The sequence below is a fragment of the Podarcis melisellensis genome (assembly GCF_964234715.1).
Source record: "Podarcis melisellensis genome assembly, chromosome: 12".
Taxonomy (NCBI): Eukaryota; Metazoa; Chordata; class Lepidosauria; order Squamata; family Lacertidae; genus Podarcis; species Podarcis melisellensis.
In genome coordinates this window covers 21,674,724-21,691,139 of record NC_138544.1, presented here as the reverse complement: position 1 = coordinate 21,691,139, position 16,416 = coordinate 21,674,724, and the positions used below count along the sequence as shown (strand labels likewise).

The 16,416-nt window shown below is 41.8% G+C and overlaps 1 protein-coding gene across 2 annotated transcripts in view; it reads left to right on the top strand.

Moving 5' to 3' along the window:
- KCNH8 (potassium voltage-gated channel subfamily H member 8) overlaps window positions 1–16,416 on the top strand; it is a 178,601-nt gene that overhangs the window by 43,126 nt on the left and 119,059 nt on the right. For both annotated transcript variants that reach the window (XM_081883164.1, XM_081883163.1), the window contains exon 2: window positions 12,483–12,716. In XM_081883164.1, the coding sequence (XP_081739290.1) occupies window positions 12,483–12,716 (234 nt within the window). The remainder of the gene's footprint in view (window positions 1–12,482; window positions 12,717–16,416) is intronic.

Genomic DNA, 16,416 nt, shown 5'->3' with positions numbered 1-16,416 from the left:
TTGAGTCACATAACTCAAATTGGTGCTCTCTCTCTCTCTCTGTGTGTGTGTATTTCAACAAATCCCAAAGTTTGAGTCAGTAGCACAGATGTTGCAAAGGTGGAGCGTCACAGTAAGTTATCAGTTCAAAGAATATTTGAACCTTAGGAAATCCCAGAACATAGAAGAAAACACACTACCTAAAATGCAATGTGTATAAATTCATCAGTATTTTTGTTCCCCGATATATTACTACTGCACTTAAGGTGTCCTTGACAAGGCCTATCACGTGCTAAGAAGCAGAATGGGATTTTTCAAAGCGTCCTTTATAAAGAACAAAATTCTCTATGCATATTGTCTCTAGAAAATGACATTGCAAGGAAGCTCTCATATGACGAAATTGTACATGAATATGCTGCTTGAAAAACTAGAAAAAAGAGTATTTTGAAAAATGTGCTTCATGTAGTATGTGTTCTCATAGGTGTCTAAAATAAAATATTATATTGACTGCGGTTTTTTCTATCGTTTATTTCATCATTCAATGATGCATATATTTAACATTTCCATAATTTTCATCTCCAAAAGTCAAGAATTATAAGGCATAGGAATTTTTTATTCACACCTGTGACTTTGACATGTGAGATATGTGAAATGTGCAACAATTTTAATCAAAATCTGAGATGTAGCGATTAATTTTTATATATACCGGTATATGTGAATATATATATATGAAGTGGTTACCCAGATCACGTTGCTAGTTGTGAAGAGGCCCCCATCTTGGAGAAAAGATGGGATATACAGTCGTATCTTGGATCTCAAACACCTTGGCTCCCAAACAAATTGGCTCCCAAACGATCAAAACGCAGAAGTGAGTGTTCTGGCTTTTGAACGATTTTTGGAAGCCAGACATCCGGCTGCGCTTTGGTTTCTGAACGTTTGGGAAGTTGAACGGACTTCCGGAATGGATTCCATTCGACTTCCAAGGTACGACTGTAAATGTAAAAATAAATATATTATATAAAAAATAAACTAAAGCTTGTATCAGCCCTGGTCAGCATGGCTAGTGATAAGAAATAATGAGAACTGTAGTCCAAGCAGCTAGAGGGCACCTGATGTGGGAAGGCTGAATTAAACACTGTCATCATCTCAATATTGCAGATAGCAACGAAGAGTGATTGATAATGGCTTGCCTAAGGCCACCTTGGGAGAGGCAAGATTCAAACCAAGGACTTCTTGATTTGTCAATCAGCCACTGCACTAACTTGAATAAGATTGTCTTCTCAGAAGTACGATATTTAATACCAGCTCTTAACAGAACACTTGACAAAGCTGACATTGCAAAAATTGCTGATTCTACCACATAAAAAGATAATTGGGCCCAATGAAAGTTTTGCAATGTAAGAAAAGAGGCAGAAGAGGATTCATCAAGCCTCTTCTTGTGGTGTGTGCGTGAGTGACAGCCTTGTTTAGGTGTCTTGAGTGGAAAGACTTAACTAGATTAACATGAATTGTGAAGAAAGACTTTCTGTTTCCTTTGAGCAAGTCTCAGCCTGTTCCTTTATTGCGGTGTTGACCCATTATTGATTCGCTGGATAATTACTTTGATTAAAGGCAGTGCTTCCCTACCTCATCCTGAAGAATGCTTTCTCTCTTGCTCCTGCTGTGGTCAGTCGATCTCCTCCCGATAGGACGCCCACACAGCCTTGCTTGTTCCCCTGGAAAAAAAAACACACAGCGATTTCTCTTCTCCACTTCCACCAAATGCCAGGTTATTGCCGAACAATGTAGGCAGCAAGAAATGTTATTTTGCTGTTGATGGGAGCCCAAGGATGTCAAATTGTTATGGGCTTGTTTGAGCATTAAGGCTTAGCTTTCATTATTAGACAGTATATATCTCATGAAGGGAGTTGTGGCTCCCAAGGCTCCCATTGTCTTTCTTTCATTTTGATAAAAGCTTGAAGAACCACTTGGCTTTGCCTCATTCCAGCTGTGGTTTCCTGCCTGTTATATTCTGTGTAGCTCAGGCAATGACCAGGGATGATGGGAGTTGCAGTTCAGCAGCATCTGGAAGGCCAAAGATTCCCCATTCCTCTGCACCATTGGGCAGCTTCTTCTGATCACTCAAGGGCTCTCAACATAGGCTTGGGATTTGGAAAAGGGGGCAGCACTGGGAGGAGGAAATCACAAAAATGGGTGGAAACACCTTGTACTGCACTCCCATCTATAATTAATTCTTCTGTGAATTCTATTATTGCATCGGATTAAACTGGAGAGAACTGCCCAGACTGGTGGCATTAGAGATGTAGACCTCTGCAAGATTCGTTTCTCCTAAATGTCATTTAACATTAAAATGTCAGTTGCTATCATTGTAATATTAACTAAATCAAATTGAAGTCAATAGTTAATAATTATGATGATAATAATAGCCACCTCTTAGATAATACCCAACTAAGTCTTACTCAGTAGACCTGTTGAAATCAATTGAGTTAGGTTATGCAAGCCCATTGATTTCATTCTAATCTAATGTTTCCTAATTCTGTCTCTGATATTTCTGCTTGCAGAAATACTGATTCCCTCCCCCGAACATTTATTAGATGTGAAATACATAAGAATGATAGAATTGTACATACTCCACTTTGTTCACGGGCTAGAGCTGTGGAAGAAATATCTCACTTGCCCACTAAATCTTCCACTTTACTCACAATCTACAGCTTTGAGAGATATACAGTATTCCACTTGCTCATATCTAACAGCAATAAGAAAACATTGTCATTTGTCTGTGATTTAAAAGTGCCGATTGTTACCAATTAGCACCTATGGAATAAACATTATATTTTGCCTGAAAACAACAGCTGTAAGAAAGAAGAATAACTGCAAAAGAAATGTTGAATAACTGCATATAGCTGTAAAAGAAATGTTGCCCACAATTAACAACTTTGAGGAACCATAGCAAATTTCTGACAGCAGTTGTAAAACAAATGCCACACACTATAGTTGTGAGGAAAACGTTGAACAGCTGTATGATTGAATTGCATCTTAGTTTACTGCTATATAGGGAAAATTATATTATATATGTGTACTGCTCTATACTTTGCATCAATAATTAACAGCTGAAAAAGAGTTTCACAACCACCCAACTGTTAGCAACTGTGGAACAAAATTATGTAATCAAATTAGCAGCTCTAATAGAAGTGTTGCCATTCATGAAAACAAACTGGCATCTAAAGAAGAAAGAGAAAAACAAATGTTTTTATTCTAGGATGATTTAAGCATTAAGTGATGCTCAGAGAAGACCCATTGAAATAAATGGATGTAAATTAATTCCTGGATGTAAAGTTCAAGTGTCTCAATGGATTCTGAGTATTATTTGTTTAATAGTGTGAGATACTGTAGTTTTCTAACTAAAATCAAGCTTCACCTGCTAGTAAATATCATGATTAACTTATTCCATAAATAGTTCAGAAAGAAACAGATCTGCACAAAATTTATGATCTTCCTAGTTAGCAGTGCTGTTGAGTGCATTTTTGAAACTTCACTTCCTTTGTCATATAGCTTATCTATAACAGTGCTGGATGGGGATTATGGGAGTTCATCTGGAAGTCCAAAACATCTGGAGGGCACTAGGTTGGTGAAGGCTGGTTTATAGTAAAGATTGGTAGATAATGATAGCCTTAATCCCATGGTGTGAATTTTGAATGTACAGTGGTACCTTGGGTTACAAACGCTTCAGGTTACAAACTCCGCTAACCTGGAAGTAGTACCTCAGGTTAAGAACTTTACCTCAGGATGAGAACAGAAATTGTGCAGCGGTGGCGTGGCAGCAGCAGGAGGCCCCATTACCTAAAGTGGTACCTCAGGTTAAGAACAGTTTCAGGTTAAGAACAGACCTCCAGAACGAGTTAAGTTCTTAACCAGAGGTACCACTGTAATTTAAAAAGATTTATTTCAAATTTTATAGTCATCATAGAACCTCAGTTATGCAGGAGATTCAGTGTACTAAAGCATTTGTCTACTTTAAAAACCTTTTAGGCCACCTGTCATCTAGCCAAAAAATTATCTGAGGAAAACAATTTCAGAAAAAGAAGCTCAGGAAAAGGCTAGTGAAAACAAAGGGTCCTTCTGAAATCCATTAATTACTGGAGAAATGTTGGAAAGTATGGAATAGGATGTCCCTATTTTCGTTGCAGAAATGTTGCAGGGGAGGGGATCTCACCCAATAATGTGTCCAGGGACAAGGGCCCTCACCCACATATGTTTTTTAGAATAACTGATCTCAAAAGCGGGCACATGAGAAGAACCTTCACTGCTGATTTTGGAGGCAGACTGGTATGCGTGACAGTAATTAGTATCTCATAATGTCTTCCAAAGTGCCTTTCCAAATACCGTATTTTTCTGTGTATAAGATGCCCCCATGTATAAGACGACTCCTATTTTTTTAAACCCAAAATTAAGAAATTAAGTTGTTTAGTTTTGGGGGAGTGTGGGTGAAGTCACTTCCGCCAATTACTCACCCACCTGCCCACCACTGCCAATTGCACACCTTGCAGCAGTCACCAATCGCCTGCTCGCTGCCACCAACAGCCCACCCACCCACTTGCTGCAGCCGCCAATTGCCTGCCCAATTGCCACAGCCACAGCCAATCACCAGCAGGCCTTGCCACAGCCACCAATCACCCACCCAATCACCACTGCCAATCTCCTGTTTGCTGCTGCCATTAATCGCACATCCCCCCTCTGCATTCATTATCTGTGTATAAGACGACACCCATTTTTTTTAAAGCAAAAAGCATTGTCTTATACACATAAAAATACGGTATGTCATATGTGCACACACTTATTAATAGCCATAGCATGTGGCATGGCACTGCATTGGCTTCACTCTGTTTCTTATTGAAAGTATGACAGGAAGTCTTCTTATTTAATTTTACAAATATTTATTAGGAAGATTTTCATCCCGCCCTTCCATAATATTATCAGAGTGGCTTACTAAACCTAAGTCTGCTCACCTTCTATGGTGTGTGGTGTTGCGGCCGGACCATGGGCCACGTCAGTGATCCAGTGAATGGTAGGGTTGTGTGGTCTGCCTGCCTGCAGTTGGCCATTGGCAACATGTCTTGGGCAGGTGTTCTCCAGGGATGGGCTTAGCCGGCCAATGAGACCATCTGGGCCCACTTCCGGGGGGACAAATTGCGGCCTGCCCTCAGTTCCTTCTCACATAGTGCTGGCTTTTCAGCCTTCCTGCTGGAGCAGGGACTTCTCCAAAGTCTGCAATTGGGTATGCTGGAGGCAGTGGCTGGTGGGACACATAATCCTGTTCAGTTTCACTTGTTCCATCTTTAGTAGTTTTTAAACTGTGCTTGGATTAATTTGTACTGTGCATTTTAAGAGGTATATGTGTTTTTAAATGGATGATCTTGTATGTTATTACGTTTGCATTAAGAATTGTACACTGCTTTGTGAGGTATGTCCTGAAAGGCAGTTTAGAAATCATGTTATAAGCTCCCCCTCATACCCCCCCTCTAAAATAAGCTGATTTGTTGATTCCACCAGTATGGACTTATGGACTTACATGTGGGTTGGAGCAAGATTCTCCCTTTAAACTTTTCCTTACAGTTTTTTGGTTTCTGTTTAATGTTATACCTGCGATATCTGGTTTCATTGGCTGGAAAATTGTAACAAAATTTCTTGGAGATCGATCGATCTGCCGTGACACCTGATTACTTTATGATCGTCAATCAGCAGTTTATAACGGGTCCGGCACACTTCTTCAAAGCTGCGCCACTGTTGCTACCTTCAGGTCACGGCTTAGCAGAGTTGAACAGCGGTGTAAAGCAGTCCTTTTCTCCATGCAAGCATACACAGACAGGTTCGTCTATTTACAGCTCTTTATTAAAACATTTTACCAACAAAGACCGGGGCTTCTTTCAGCCATATCCAAAGGCACGTCTTTCTCTCAGATACACAGAGAGAAGTGAAAGTACAGGGAACAAGCTCCTCCTTAGCTTCTGTCTCCTCCCAGCTTCTAACAGCTGACGTCGGAATGTGACGCACACTCAGAACAACTTAACCAGTTAAGTTCTGAACACTCACACCCCCCCCCCTTGCGTTGGATTCCGACTGCACCTGTGGAACATCCTCAGCAAAACTCTGTGAGATCAATGCCTTCCCCAATGCCTTGCGCCCTCTCTTGGCGTCCCTGTTAGGCAACTGTGGAACCACCTCACAACTCTCAGAATCGCACTGTGCGAAACTTACCCACGCACCTGTGGCCTGGTACCTCTCTGGTGGAATACCCTTTGTTGTGCGACTGGACCTCCTAGGCACAAACTCAGGTGTTTCCCCTGACTCACTTTGATCAGCAGGTGTGTCCTCAGCATCACAGGATTCTCCTTCTGACTTAAAGCGTCTTCGAATCCTCTCCATCACGCTCACAGGAGAACTAGGCTCACTTTTGGGCTGTTGTTTTACAACTTGTGGAGATGCCCTATCCTGCTCTTGACCCTGGTCAGTGACCTGGTCGTCATCAGCAGCCTCAGCCTCTTCTTCCGCCTCATCAGAACTGTCTTCTGGATCAGAGAGACAATCTGAGAGAACATCACGCCTGACAAACATTTTTGGCTTCTCACTCTGCTCTAAGAACTCCGCGTGTTTACTGATCAGCACCTTACTCTGATCACCTGAAGGGTAAGCAAACCGCCATGCACGGGCTTCTGGCTCATACCCACAGAAGATCATTTTCTGGAATTTGGCTCCATCTGGCCCTCGCAAAGCCTCAGGCGCAGAGACAATCGCAGGAGACCCAAACTTGCGCAGAAAGTGAACCTGGGGTTTGCGGCCATTCAACAGAGAAAACGGAGTGTCACCTACCAGCGAATTGTAGGTCCTATTCCAGGTGAAGCATGCAGCTCTAGCCGCCTCCAGCCAAAACTGTGGAGGTAACTCAGACTCTGTAAGCATCACCTGTGCTGCCTGAACCAGAGCTCCACTCCTCAGCTCTGCCACCCCCCTCTGATTGGGTGAAGTAACTGTGTGACGTATCCCTTTCTCGTGAAAGAACTTCTGCAAAGCAGAACCAGTGTACTTAGCATTTCTGTCACTGATGATCGCTTGCACTCTGGTGGAGAACCTTAGTTCTACTCCCTCAATCCAGCTCTTGATCAGCTGTGCTGCATCCTCCTTGGATCTGAGACCATGAGTCCAGGAATTCTGCGAAAAATCATCCAGAAAAGTCAGCAGATACCTGCCCCCCCCAGACTCTGTTCCCTGACAGAATTGGACAGATCTATGTGTACCAGCTCAAAAGGTTTGGTGGCAACCCGTTCCACCTTTGGGTAACTGCACCCTCTCACCTTTGCTTGCTTGCAAGTGTCACAATTAATGGCACTTCCACAATTTTTAATCTTACAACCTGCAACAACCTCAGGTAACACCTGCAAATCCTCTAAAGGATTGTGAATCGTTCTCTGATGCCATGCGCATGCACATGAGACATGACCGGGAATTGTAGTACGCTGGTTGGGAACTGTAGCACGCAACTCTTGTGCTTTCTCAACCTTCCCCTCACCCCCAAGAGACGTTTTAAGAACGAAAAGATCATTCTGTCCCCGTTTCACTTCAACAAGTCGTCTTCCTTCTCTGGAGATTGTGCAGGAATCCCCCTGGAAACAAACCTGAAAACCCTTTTTTAACAAATAAGGCACAGATAACAAACAGTGATGGACCTCTGGAACAACACAAAACTGCACCGCCTCCTGCAAAACAGAAAGAAACAATGTACCACAGTTAGTGACATTTTTCCGCTGTCCATTTGCAAATAAAACAGTTTGTCCTGTGGAAAATGCCGTGCAATTCCACATCTCGACTGCAGGGGTCTCTGGAACCATGTTGCGGTTAGCTGCAGAGTCAATAACAAAGCTGAGCTCGAAATTTTCCACTCGGCCGTCTTCGAACAATGCCATGCTTGCAGAAACTTGATAAGACTCTTCCTGTTGCTTCTCCTGGTCACCTGCACGCTTGCCAGCCTTCCCAAGTCTGTTGCCATGGAAACCCGTCTGGTTCCCATGAGAAGTGTCCTTGCCAACATCCTGCCTCGGCTCTCTGCTCCGGTGGGGGCTACTGCCACGCAGACGTTGAACTCCAGTGGAAAAACACTGCCCGGGGCTCCTGCCAGCTGGCCTGGCCTTCCTCCTTCTGGAACGGCGCCTCCCACCAGCCTGGCCCCCCCTGAAGCTGCTCTCCGCTTCAGCAACAATCGAAAGCTCTTTAAACTTGCCTTTGGAACTCTTCGCCCCCCCGATCTGCTCACTAGCACTCCTAGAGGCCAATCCATCGGGAACAGGGCCTGCCAGTCCAGCCTCTCCAGGACCCAGTCCATCACACAGACGTGTAGAAGCATTACAACAGCTCCCCAACACTGTCCCAGCCCCCTCTGGCCTGACTCCCGCTGAGCTTTCACACACACTCCTCAGCGCCTGCCAGGCGGCGTGGGCCGATTCAACGCCCTCCAGATGAGGCTTCAGCGATTCATCAACGCATGCTCTGAGCATATCCAGCTCAAGTTGCATTCTCTGGCTATCTTCAGCCAACACAGCCCCACAGCTTGCTTCAGCTGCTGGCCAGCCAAGGGGTGTTTCTTTTGGCTCCCATTGGTTTGCTTCCCAAAGCCCTTCGACCAAGAACCATCCCCTTATTTGTCTGCTCCATATTGCCCAACTCTTTAGAGTGAGCTTTTCCAGAGGTATATTCTGGCTTTTGGCCATCTTCTCCCGTTCTCCCAAGGTGCCCCAAGCTGTACTTACTCCGTACTCAGTGCTCAGTACCAGCTCCTACGGCTCTCCCTTGCTTGGAGTAACGATTCCAGCTGCTTTTAGCTCCAGCTGCTTCTCAGCTTCCAGCCAGCTCTCTGTATCAGCAGCTCTCATTGCCTCTTAGAAGCAGGCAATTAATCATTCTTGCTCCCTGGCATCCAGTCAGCTCCCGTTGGCCTCCGACGGCCCCTCAGCCTCAGAACGCTAACTTCAAAGACATTCCTGGAGCTCACACTGACTGCTTTACGAGCGTTGGCTGACCTTCCATAACCTCTTGGAGATCGATCGATCTGCCGTGACACCTGATTACTTTATGATCGTCAATCAGCAGTTTATAACGGGTCCGGCACACTTCTTCAAAGCTGCGCCACTGTTGCTCCCTTCAGGTCACGGCTTAGCAGAGTTGAACAGCGGTGTAAAGCAGTCCTTTTCTCCATGCAAGCATACACAGACAGGTTCGTCTATTTACAGCTCTTTATTAAAACATTTTACCAACAAAGACCGGGGCTTCTTTCAGCCATATCCAAAGGCACGTCTTTCTCTCAGATACACAGAGAGAAGTGAAAGTACAGGGAACAAGCTCCTCCTTAGCTTCTGTCTCCTCCCAGCTTCTAACAGCTGACGTCGGAATGTGACGCACACTCAGAACAACTTAACCAGTTAAGTTCTGAACACTCACAAAATTTTATATAGCTGGTACAGGAATTTTATTTGCATATAAAAATATACTGCTATAAAAATATATAATTCTTTTTTATTGTTTTAAAAGACACACCAGTGATTCAAAGCAATGTTTATCATGGTTGCCTCCATCCTTTCTTTCCCATTCCAAATCCCTCTCCTAAACTGGGTTCACCTTTATCCCATATAACTTTTATTGAACGAGCAGTTAGGCCCTTAGGTATATTTCCCACAAAGATGTATAAGTTTAATTTTAGGCAGTGCAATCTTCTTAGAGGAAAAGAAATTAAGCATCATGCCAAGTAAGGCCAGATATTTTAATAAAACAAGCCTTATATTTACATTTTCACAAGTCCTGTAGGTAGTAGTGCTTAATTACCATGAACACTATCATTTATTTAGAGCCTACAGTGTGCTAGACGCATTAAGTATGTATTACGAATGAAATTGAAACCAAGGAAGCATAGCTCTGGAATCTATGATAAGGAAGCAGAGGCAACAGCCTAGGGAAGGCCTTAAAACAGCTGTGGGGGGAAGCAGTTGTCCTCTGGCATTGTTGGACCATAACTCACCATCCTTATCCATTGGCCATGCCAGCTGGGACTGATGGGAACTGGAGATCAATCACCTCTACCTTAAAACATGCAAAAGAGGTTGGGTGTGTTTGTTTCTCCAGTTCATTCTCATTTATGCCACTTTTAAAACCTTTAAGAGGATTATAAAGTCCTTCCAGTACCCAAACATATTGTATAGAGGCAATCTATAAGTAAATAACATTTCTGAATTAAGTTGGTCACTTGGCACCTCATGGTCTTTAGGATGATGTAAAGTTGGTCAAGTTGGTCACTTGGCACCTCATGGTCTTTAGGATGATGTAGGCCCTCCAGATGATGTTGGGTTACAAATTCCATCATTCTTGCCCATCCATGCTCACTGGAATTGATGGGAGTTGGAGTTCAACAGCAACTCTCACAGGCCCATGCCTGGTAAGGGGGTGGTTGGCCCCAGCTTATTTACTAAGACATTCAGAATCAACAGCCACAATTTTGCCCATACATACAGACTTTTCTGTTTGTGTCCCTTAGACAGGTCTTCCATGGCTCTAGAAGGCATTAAAATCTTTTTGCAGCTAATTAGCGTGGCCCAGAATCCCCTTTTATCTATTCAGTGTTCCTTTTCTGCTTCATGTAATTCACATTGAATTAGCTGAGAGGATGAATGACTCTGCAGTAGGTAATTGTATTTTAAACAATAAGAAACCCAGGAATAAATTAATTTGAAGGCTGCAGATGCTTTTTAGATACATGATCATTAGCTTTTATACAGAGGCAACATCATCAGTTTGCATGGCAAGCATATGATTTTAATTCTTTTACTAGTAGGGGAATCTGATTTTGTTTTGACAGCAGAATCAGCACACAAAGACATAACACTGGTAATGATATTCATTTTCCATTTAGTAAAACAAAAGTGGGAGTTTGAGGAGTCAAACAATTGCTTGAACCTAGCTGGATTGCGGATGTGAGGTGAACAAATAAAATCTATTAGGAAGTGTTATGAATAATTCCAGAAACTGCTTTAATTGGATAAGGTCAAGCAAGTGAGCTCACAGGAATTGAAATATAGTAAGTCTATTAAAGTGAACTTCAGCGCTTTATTAAAATGATGGGAGCCTTATTAAAAATAAATCAGTCATGCATATTAATACCATCTTTCCCATCCACCCCATGTCCTTTTGACTTCACTTCTCTTATGCACACATACCTGAAAAAAAGCCCTTTTTTATATTTCTGCTGTTCCGTAATTTCCACTTTAGTTTGCAAGAGAGCAATTGTATATTAGTGTTCAGGGGTCAACACACAACAGTGCTCAAAGAGCATCCCTAAAGAAGGTACGCAAGCCATCTCTTAAATTTAAACTTCTCCAACCCAATGCAGGTGAGAGAGGGTAGCAGGAAAATGTCCATTACATTGTGAAGCTTTATAAGAGGACAAAAGCAGGAAGAAGATTGCATGTACTGGAAATCTTAAAAGATACAGCATATAGGACATGGGAAGTTTCACAGAACTAAAGAAAGATAAACAGCAGCTTACAATTATCTAACTAAATTATTCACTGCAACATAATTCAGAAACCATACGTCTCCCTTTACTGCTTATAAGACAGTCTATTTGTTTGCTGGAATTTAACAATAGCATATCTGATTGACAGGGCCCTATTTCTTTCAGATGTCACTGTTTATGACTGAAACTCACAACCACTAATTTAACTAAAGTCCAACTTGTAGCGTTAATGAGAAGAAAAAAGTCAATATCTTGACAGGAAAATCACTACTTGTCAATCAACCTGACATAGTTCATTGCGTATGTGACATTGATAGAACCTACTTATGGACCTCCAGTGATACATACTGATTTGTGGAAAGATACTTTCGAATAAAAACTGAAATTAAAAGAAGTTAAATGTAATTAAATTAACATTTGGTGCTTCTGGATGGGTGTGGGGGAAAGGAATGTTAAAATAAAAAAAAACAGCTGTGGATGAATCTCTTTTTATAACTGATATAACAAATAAATAAAAAAATCACAATGCAAAAAAGTCAGTATCTTTATATTTTGTGGTCCAGTTGTCTCTTAGAAGTAAAACATATGATCTGATTTACAGTGGTACCTCGGGTTACATACGCTTCAGGTTACAGACTCCGCTAATCCAGAAATAGTGCTTCAGGTTAAGAACTTTGCTTAAGGATGAGAACAGAAATCATGCTCCGGCGGCGCGGCGGCAGCAGGAGGCCCCATTAGCTAAAGTGGTGCTTCAGGTTAAGAACAGTTTCATGTTAAGAAAAAACCTCCAGAATGAATTAAGTACTTAACCTGAGATACCACTGTATATGGATGTTTTCCACCACAATCACTTTTTATCAAATGAATCAGCCTGAATATTACACTGTACTGGGAACAATGCGATCCATTTTATAAATGTTTTGCTTCCGTGTGTTTTTTTCCTCCCCTACAGATAGTAACTTTATCCTTGCAAACGCTCAGGTGGCTAAAGGATTCCCCATAGTTTACTGTTCCGATGGCTTCTGTGAGCTTTCTGGATTTGCACGAACGGAAGTCATGCAGAAGAGCTGCAGCTGTAAATTTTTATATGGTGCTGAAACAAATGAGCAGATGATTCTTCAAATTGAAAAGTCACTGGAAGAAAAGATAGAATTCAAAGGAGAAATCATGTTTTACAAAAAGAACGGTGAGTATTATTTCATTCATCAGACATGCTGTGAATGTAGCCATTATTCAGTGGTTATGTAACAACCACTATTTATTTTGCATATGAATGTTCAGAAGGCCACATATATGCATATGCATGAAAGTACACTCTAAAGTTGTGAAACTTATTATGGGTTTTTGTTAAATTCAGTTTAAAGTAGATTATTTTCCACATTGTCCATAATTAGGGATTGTATTCAAATACTAACCCATGATTATGGTAACATGTAGCTTGAACTCATGAGACAAATTCACCATGCACCTGATTCAATCTGTATTTCACAACTTGATTGTGCACCATTTGAAATTGTCAGCTGAGCTTGGGAGAACCCTCGGTGAAAAATATTGTACTGGAGGTGGGATGATGCGATATGAGCGGTAGTGCTTGATCTGTGAGGTTCTTTTCAAACATGATAATTATCATTTCAGTCACAGAGTTATGAAAACGCATGTTTGAACTGACCTTTGACACCCATGGCAAAATATACCGAGGTGTGTTACATGCCTACATTGAAATAAATAGGTGCTAGATAGCCCTGAACTTTGTGCGATAAGTCTTCAACCTGCCTGCACTTTAAAGCAAGTTGAAGGACCCCTGGGGGAAAAAATACTTCTTGCTCTTAAAAGATCTGATTACAGAGCCCACAACAAGCAAGTCTTCAGAGCTAATGGACTGCAGGCAACACCACATCTAGCCACAGGAATGCTTTATTTTTAAATTTGTAGTTGTCTCTGAAATTTCAAAAGTCGATTTGGAAGTTCCTGTTTGAAATAGTGGGGATTTTTTGAGGAATTTCAATAGAAGCAAAAGGAGTTTCAGTAAGGCTATAAAAACTCCTGAAGGTGGTTTCACATGTCTATACTGATGACACATAGCAAATGTTAATTGTACACATTATTTGGAATATTTTGATGAGGAAATGTGTCACTGTCCCTTGAAGAAGCAAGCTAGACATGTGAGGCTGATGGATAACAAAAAGGAGGAAGAGACTCTGTTCCTATTCCTGGTTTGCAAGTGAAAAGGAGATAAAAAAGAGGGTAGCAGCGATAAGCAGGGAAAAGAGGGGAATCAACTTATTTGCTGTGGAAATATATTTCAGCTCAGAACACAGCTCTTATTTGAAGGGGGGGAGTATGTTCTGGAAACGTTTCCCCAAGTTTTATACTCATGGAATTCTGTTAATTCTGCTGGTGCTGGGAAAAGGGGATGGGTTGATAATTTTCACTGATTCCTCCTTTCTGCATGCCTGTGTGCCCTACTCTGGCAGTTTGTGGGACCCTTCAAAACAGAAGGTGGCCCTGAGGGACATGGAGGAATCAGGAACTGGCAAAAATCACTTCCCTATCTCCTTTCTCCAACAGGAAGCCTCCATTGGTCCCAGTTCCCTGTGTGAATGGATAGAGGCATTCTGGAGGCTTTCTGCACAGGAGAAAATCTGACTCCAAATTCATACACACCAAAGAGAGAAACAACACTGTGTTTATGGTACTAGAGAATCATCTCTCTCCACACACCCACACCCACACCATAAAGGAAAAGGCACGAAGTTTAGTGAAGTTGCCAGGACGTTAAAATGTAGCATTGCAGGGATGCTTCATGAAAATTCAGCAGAGTCATGCCTTTTGACAGCATTCGCATTTGAAGGAAGACGTGCCACTGCATCTCTAAACCATATTCCTGGAAAACTGATGCAAGAAAGATAATATGTAGAGATAAATAATTTACAAATACCGCCTGAATATGAGCAATCCTCTTGCACCAGTAGTTTCAGAGCCATTATGCATGTCAATGACTAAGCATTACAATATGGAAGGGTAGACAATCACTTCTATAACACAACTCTCTGTTCATTTTGGTGGGGGCTGGCCAGCGAACTAGGCTACACAGCAGCAGGAGAGCTTGGTGAATGGAGAAAGCAATGCAGTAACGTGTTTACTTAAGCATTTCTCAAGTTTTCCAGTTCAAAAAGGGGAGAGCCCACTGTGTGTCCAGAGTTTTTGAATTGGGGGAAAAAACCCCAAAAAGACCTAGTGCTTTGCCTTTGTACATTCACCCACCAGTTTCAGCAGGTTAACAGGAACTCTGTTACTCAGTTGAATACTTCCTGATTGTTGCAAAGTATCAAGTGGGTCTTTCAGTGTTCCATTTTTAGATGTAAGGATAGCATTTGTACACAGGTTGAAAACAAGTAATGGTTCAACATGGAAGAACTAATTTCGCTGAACAAACACAGCCTCTTCTTCCTTTCAGCTATAAATTTGCTGTTGATGGTGCAAAACGAAAAGAACCAAAGTTGTTTGTTAATGACATGGAGAAATAGAGATTAGAAGCAGGAAATGGGAATCTGCTTCCCAGGTTGTTTCATGGTACAGTCAGAGTGTTTGGAGCCAGATTTTCCTAACGATACAGACATACTGATCTCCTTTTAATATGCATTTCTTGCAGGCAGCATACTTGGGGCAGAAGTGTCGTTAAAATTAAGGTGATAGGATAGCTTTCCAGTATTGCTCTTACCTGGCAAAAAAAGCAAATGAACTGGGGGAAAGAACTATTATTTACCTTTGTTGTGTCTCCTGTAATGAAACTTGGTGGAGGTACAGTATAACAGTAATGGATGTAAGTTTTCATATGCAGTGGCGTTATTATTTTAATATATCACATGAGCTATTTTAGAAGCAAAAAAGCCTTGGGACATAATAGGAGAAAAGTGAAATATTGTGAAACTGTTCTCTAATTTTAAACCTAGAACCAGGAGGAAGTTTGACTTCTCTAATTGACAGCCCTGACACACTTTCAGTACAGGCTTGCCTAGAGACCAAGCAGTGATTTCAGGCACATATCCAAATTTATAATACAGAGCATTTTAAACACTGAATAATAAGCACAGAACTGAGCTAGGTAAAATGCTATTAGGAAATATCATAAGTATTTACTATAATGGCTACATTTTCTTGATATATTTTGTTTCTATTAGATATTGAACAGATATTCTGAAAGTGCTCTTTTATCTGGCAAGACAAAAACTCAAAAGCTTAGTTTGAAAGCTCAGTTATATCTTTGCCAGTTGCTTTATACCATCAGTAAATTGCAAGTTTTTTTGTTTGTTTGTTCACATTCTGACTAGGTGCTCATCTACAGCTTATATTGCTTTCATCCCTGGTCACATCCACACCACTCATTTAAAGCACTCTTATACCACTTTAATAGTCATGGCTTCTGCCAAACAATCGTGGGAACTGATGCTGAGTTGTTCGGCATCCCTTCACAGTGCCTCAATTCCCAGCACCCTTAACAAATGACACTTTCTAGGGTTTTGGGGGGAGAAGGCATGGCTGTTAATGCTGTACGAGTGCCTGGTGTGGTGTGGTCTATGTCTTCATTCCAGATTAAAAGGAGCTCAAAATAAGGCACCTGCCAACTTCTGAAAACTCAGGTAATACACAGTAGGTCAGAATCAAGAGAACAACACAACTAGTTCCACTAGCTCAGGAGGGTTTGGGTCTACGCTGGAGTCAGGCAGGCGGTTCCACCTCACCATCTTCTGTAAACTCTTAGCTTTTAAAGTTCAGTGTGGAATTTCATTGTGTACAGGGATCATAGAGAGGGTGGTCAGTGGAGTGTCATGTGCTAAAAAGGGTGGATTTTGTTGCAGTCAGGAGTGTTGGGTGTGGGTGTTTTG